General features: G+C 37.2%; 1 protein-coding gene across 1 annotated transcript in view; it reads left to right on the top strand.

The window, feature by feature from the left end:
* chchd6a (coiled-coil-helix-coiled-coil-helix domain containing 6a) overlaps positions 1-2,828 on the top strand; it is a 93,985-nt gene extending 91,157 nt beyond the window's left edge. Inside the window, exon 10 of the mRNA XM_016283922.1 lies at positions 2,514-2,828. Within this exon, the coding sequence (XP_016139408.1) occupies positions 2,514-2,537 (24 nt within the window). The 3' untranslated portion in view covers positions 2,538-2,828. The remainder of the gene's footprint in view (positions 1-2,513) is intronic.
* Positions 2,829-6,588: the final 3,760 nt, after the last annotated feature.

The raw sequence follows: 6,588 nt of genomic DNA, 5'->3' as shown, positions 1-6,588 counted from the left end.
ATATTTCATACATATATAGTGTGTGTATGTATGTATGTGTGTATATATATATATATATATATATATATATATATATATATATATTAGGGGTGTCCCCAACTAAGGATTTTCATATTTGAATCGGTATTTTCGAATCTTGCCGATATTCGACTGATAGTCGAATCATATGTTTTGGGGGCGAGGGCAAAATACATTACCAAGAGTCAAGTCAGACATTCTCCAGCCATAATTACTGATGTTAATACACCGGGAAAATGTGTAATGTACGCCTCGCAGATACAAACAGGGTAAATTGTTTTATGTTTTGATTAAAAGATAGTTAACATTAAACGTCAGCAAAACCCTAAGAATTCACAAAATTTTTTACAATAGTGTTCTCATTATAACGTTATGTATATGACAGTAGTTATTAATATTCTGCATTTCTGTTTTGAGCTGCGCGTGCTGAAGATGACCAGTAGAGTGACACATTTGATTTAATTTATCTCATATAGAATACGTTTCGTTATTTATACAACATAACGTTAATATTACGACTTATAGGCTGCAAAAAGGGCCCAAAAAGTGCAGAAACACGGCAACTAAACTCTAAAAATGTACTGGATTTTATTATAATAGTGTTCTCATTATAATGTTATGTGTATGACAGTCCCAGTCATAGTTATTAATATTCTGCATTGTTGTTTGTCCTGCTAAGAGATAATCACCGTAGTACTATAAAGAAGCGCTTTACTGCAGCGCAACTCAACCAAATGCATCTTATATGAGATAAATAATATATACACTATATATAAACCGGCTGAAATGCTTTGAAATCACTTGTACCCTACCTGTTCGAAAAAATCCAGTCTTTCACTCTGTCTGTGTCAGTTTGAGTCTAGTTAAAGTTTTAAATCCCCGTCGCCAAGATGCTCCTCTGTCGGTCACGGATTATGGAAAGTGAAACTTAAATCTATAGGGGTGGTTGGATTTATTCACGCATGTTAAAATATTTATTTGAAGCTACTTTCTTCTCAGATTCTTATTTACATCATTATCATAATAGGCTGTATATTAACTTATTGGGAGAAAACTGGTAGTTCTATGTGACATCAGACATTTGAGCACCCCCATATTGCCAAAATGGCATGATCATAACACCCCACGAATATTCGACTGTGAGACTGGTAGTCGAATCAGGCTCCTCCTATCGAAGCATTGAATCTTCGACTATTCGGGGTCACCCCTAATATATATATACATACACTAAATGTATACATTTTATTATAGATTTGTGCTTTATATTTTACTTATTTTGACATAAAAACACTAAAATATTGTTACATTTGATAAATAAGTAAAATAATCATGAACCAAATCAAGGTAAATATAATTTACCAATGGAGTATTTTTTATTTTGCTTAAATTTTATTGAAACAATTTTTTTTAATTATGCAAAAATATTTAACTGCAGATTTAGGATACATAAAATATTAGCTATGACATTAAATCTTTAGCAAGTTGCCATTTTATTTAAAAAATATGAGAAATTTCATATGCATAATTTGTAGATGTGACGTTGTGGAGGAAATGTTTGTGACTTTAAGAAAAAATGTCAGCATTCTCCTGTGTGTAGTGTTGGACTTTGTTTGTAGACTAGTTAAACTTGTGAGATTGTGGTGAAAGTGAGTTTATTTTCTAAAAGTCTAAGTCCAGGGCCAAAAGTGTCCATAGTTGAAGAAACACCCATTCATGTGTGTAGGCTACATCTTTTTCATGATCTCTTCTTAACCCGCACAGAAAGCCAATTTTACATTTGTTTGAGTCTCTTTGACGATCATGCACAGTACTTGGTATCAATGCTGCAGATTTCCTGACCCAGACTGATTTGTACCTCTGGGTTGAAAAACATAAATCCTCCGAGGTTAAACTGGCCCTTGGTGTTGCTGACAGGTTGCGTTAATTGACTTCCACCCTCTTCGATTGCAGCATCTTTGCTTTGTCTACATGTATGACGAGGAGCTTCAGGGGTCAAGGCCAGCAATCAGAAATAATAGTTATGTGGGTTGCTTTGAATCTGAGTGATGTCATTGAAACGTCCTCCCTTTCGTCGAATTCTCTTTGTTTCCCTCTTCATCTCCCTCCTCTTCTCATGCCCTGTCCTCCCTCCATCTCCTCCTGCCCTCCTCTCTGGCACACACCCGCTGTAATGTATGGAGCACCTCCGAATGACTGGAATTAAGGGCCCTGACCTTTAGTGGGTGATGATTACCCATGCAATGTAGTCAACCCCCTCGCTCGTGTGGGCCCCAGTCCCACAGGCAGTGATGGTAGTGACTACTACTACTTCAGTAATTACAATTAATTAATCTAATTTTCATTCTATTTTCTAAATGTGTGCATGATTTTATAACAATGCATTGTCATTTTTAAAGTATTAATTGTATTATTGTAATATTATTAATGTACATTTGACTATAAAATTTCTTTATTGTCTCTCCCTTTTTTTGGTCAATCTCACCCTTTCTGAACAGAACCTGTTGGTGAATCACGGATAGAGAGCCGCTCATCTTGTGTGTTGGGTTTCATGGGCCGCTTCATCTTTAGCCTCTCCATCCAATTACATCTGATCCCGGGACTCTGAGTCGCACTCCAGTGTTCTGAGCAAGCTTCATATTACAGGCCACTATGAGTATTTCATTATCTGTAACAGTGCTGAGAATGGGATCATAGACATGCAAGGCTTGATTTTTATAAGAGTACACTCAGGAAATACTGATACTTTTATTTGTCGGGATTTTATTTATGCATTGTATTTTGGCAAAAGCATATCTATATAAATGGATAACTGCCTAAAGCTGGTCCTGCCTTTTGTCTTTTGTTTTCCCATTTCAAATATTTGAGAGCCATTTTGGCAGTGTCTGAAACTGAATCAGTCTCTTAGTAAATTAAATTCTGATTTGTTATACATTACCGGTCTGACGTTGCCAGTCAAAAGCATAGTTCAGCAAAATAAAAAACATTCTGTAATTCTTAAGCCCCGTTCACACCAAGGGCCCTATCATACTTCCGGCGCAAAGCGCGGTGCAAGTGTTTTTGCTAGTTTCAGCCCGACGCAGTTCTCATTTTCTCATCCTGCGCCGCGTTGTTTAAATACCAAATACATTTGTGCCCATTTGTGCACCCATGTGCGTGCTGGTCTAAAAAAGAGGTGTGTTCAGGCGCATTGTTGGCGCGTTGTTATTTTGAGGAACTGAAAATAGACTGCGCCATAGACCAACTCAAACCTGGTCTAAAGTCTGGCGCTATATTTTTTCTTTGTTATTTAAAGAGCGCATTAGTAATATGCGCCTTTAAGCAGGAGCACAACTTGTGTACACTTTGCTTATTACACACACAGGGACGCGCAGCAGCACACAAACATTTTAAAATATGAAAAATTACATTCCGCCATGTAAATAGCGAACCCGCCATGGCGCGTGCGCAACTGACTTTTAAAGGGGATGGGAGATGAGACTCTGATTGGTTTATTGCACGTTACGCCCAAAAAACACCCATTACTCATTAAGAGAATAGGGACAACCCGTTTAGACCATGCGCCCATTTTCCCGTCATTAAACTAGCAAAAGTGGATTTGGACACGCCCTGCGTGCACCTGCACTGTGCGCTTTAGACCATACGCTTAAATCGTTAAAATAGGGCCACAAGAACGATAACTATAAAGATAATGATATTAGCGTCCACACCAGCGAACGATATCGTCTGTTTATTCTAAGCGCACATGCATCTGCCGCTTGAATTCTTGAGCTCGTTACATCAGGATGGATTCTGATTGGCTGTCAATTATCGTTCATCAGCTGTAGAAAATAGTTTTGAAAGTGATTCCAACGATATCCTCTCTCTTTCTCTTTATCGTTATAGTTGTAGTGTGGACTCTGCTATTCTTTAATATTGAGAAAGATTTTTAGAACTATATCTTTATCGTTGTCTTTATAGTTATCGTCCTTGGTGTGAACGGGCCTTTATTCATCCTTGTGTTGTTCCAAACCCATGTCTTTTTTTATTTTTTTTCCATTATAATGGGAAACCCTCTTCATCTCCCTCCTCTTCTCATGCCCTGTCCTCCCTCCATCTCCTCCTGCCCTCCTCTCTGGCACACACCCGCTGTAATGTATGGAGCACCTCCGAATGACTGGAATTAAGGGCCCTGACCTTTAGTGGGTGATGATTACCCATGCAATGTAGTCAACCCCCTCGCTCGTGTGGGCCCCAGTCCCACAGGCAGTGATGGTAGTGACTACTACTACTTCAGTAATTACAATTAATTAATCTAATTTTCATTCTATTTTCTAAATGTGTGCATGATTTTATAACAATGCATTGTCATTTTTAAAGTATTAATTGTATTATTGTAATATTATTAATGTACATTTGACTATAAAATTTCTTTATTGTCTCTCCCTTTTTTTGGTCAATCTCACCCTTTCTGAACAGAACCTGTTGGTGAATCACGGATAGAGAGCCGCTCATCTTGTGTGTTGGGTTTCATGGGCCGCTTCATCTTTAGCCTCTCCATCCAATTACATCTGATCCCGGGACTCTGAGTCGCACTCCAGTGTTCTGAGCAAGCTTCATATTACAGGCCACTATGAGTATTTCATTATCTGTAACAGTGCTGAGAATGGGATCATAGACATGCAAGGCTTGATTTTTATAAGAGTACACTCAGGAAATACTGATACTTTTATTTGTCGGGATTTTATTTATGCATTGTATTTTGGCAAAAGCATATCTATATAAATGGATAACTGCCTAAAGCTGGTCCTGCCTTTTGTCTTTTGTTTTCCCATTTCAAATATTTGAGAGCCATTTTGGCAGTGTCTGAAACTGAATCAGTCTCTTAGTAAATTAAATTCTGATTTGTTATACATTACCGGTCTGACGTTGCCAGTCAAAAGCATAGTTCAGCAAAATAAAAAACATTCTGTAATTCTTAAGCCCCGTTCACACCAAGGGCCCTATCATACTTCCGGCGCAAAGCGCGGTGCAAGTGTTTTTGCTAGTTTCAGCCCGACGCAGTTCTCATTTTCTCATCCTGCGCCGCGTTGTTTAAATACCAAATACATTTGTGCCCATTTGTGCACCCATGTGCGTGCTGGTCTAAAAAAGAGGTGTGTTCAGGCGCATTGTTGGCGCGTTGTTATTTTGAGGAACTGAAAATAGACTGCGCCATAGACCAACTCAAACCTGGTCTAAAGTCTGGCGCTATATTTTTTCTTTGTTATTTAAAGAGCGCATTAGTAATATGCGCCTTTAAGCAGGAGCACAACTTGTGTACACTTTGCTTATTACACACACAGGGACGCGCAGCAGCACACAAACATTTTAAAATATGAAAAATTACATTCCGCCATGTAAATAGCGAACCCGCCATGGCGCGTGCGCAACTGACTTTTAAAGGGGATGGGAGATGAGACTCTGATTGGTTTATTGCACGTTACGCCCAAAAAACACCCATTACTCATTAAGAGAATAGGGACAACCCGTTTAGACCATGCGCCCATTTTCCCGTCATTAAACTAGCAAAAGTGGATTTGGACACGCCCTGCGTGCACCTGCACTGTGCGCTTTAGACCATACGCTTAAATCGTTAAAATAGGGCCACAAGAACGATAACTATAAAGATAATGATATTAGCGTCCACACCAGCGAACGATATCGTCTGTTAATTCTAAGTGCACGTGCGTCTGCCGCTTTAAATTCTTGAGCTCGTTACAGCAGGATGGATTCTGATTGGCTGTCAATTATCGTTCATCAGCTGTAGAAAATAGTTTTGAAAGTGATTCCAACGATATCCTCTCTCTTTCTCTTTATCGTTATAGTTGTAGTGTGGACTCTGCTATTCTTTAATATTGAGAAAGATTTTTAGAACTATATCTTTATCGTTGTCTTTATAGTTATCGTCCTTGGTGTGAACGGGCCTTTATTCATCCTTGTGTTGTTCCAAACCCATGTCTTTTTTTATTTTTTTTCCATTATAATGGGAAACAGAAGGAGAATTAAAAGTAACTTTTTGCAGTTCTTGTCTTTACAACAACAGTTGTAAAGCTTTTAAATTTTTAAAAAAAGAGCCATAACACTGATAATAATAATAATAATAAAAATAATAATTATCATTATAATTAGTAATGTTGTTGTTGTAGTTATTACATTTCTAATCAAGGAAATGGGAACAGTTACGCAAAGACAGGAAAACCTTGAAACAACTGGGGAGTCAATAGTCAGTCAATAAAATATTATTATTATTATTTATAATATGATTAATGTAATCAGTATAACCAGTATAATAACAATTACTGCAATATGTAATAACAATTATAATATTTTAAATACTGTTTAATGTTATAGTTGATATTTAAACTAGTAAACTATAAAGCTATTATATTATGTTATATTATACTTCATTATATGAAAACATTGATGGTAATAATAATAATATTATTATTGTTGTTGCTGTTGTATATTTTATCACAGAAATAGGGACAGTTACACAAAGATAGGAACTGGGGACAGCAGCATAGTCAATAAATATAATAATAACAATAGCTG

Source organism: Sinocyclocheilus grahami, unplaced genomic scaffold, assembly GCF_001515645.1.
Source record: "Sinocyclocheilus grahami isolate Dianchi unplaced genomic scaffold, SAMN03320097.WGS_v1.1 scaffold178.1, whole genome shotgun sequence".
Taxonomy (NCBI): Eukaryota; Metazoa; Chordata; class Actinopteri; order Cypriniformes; family Cyprinidae; genus Sinocyclocheilus; species Sinocyclocheilus grahami.
Note: the sequence above shows the minus strand (reverse complement) of the source record. Positions and strands in the feature narration are given on the sequence as shown.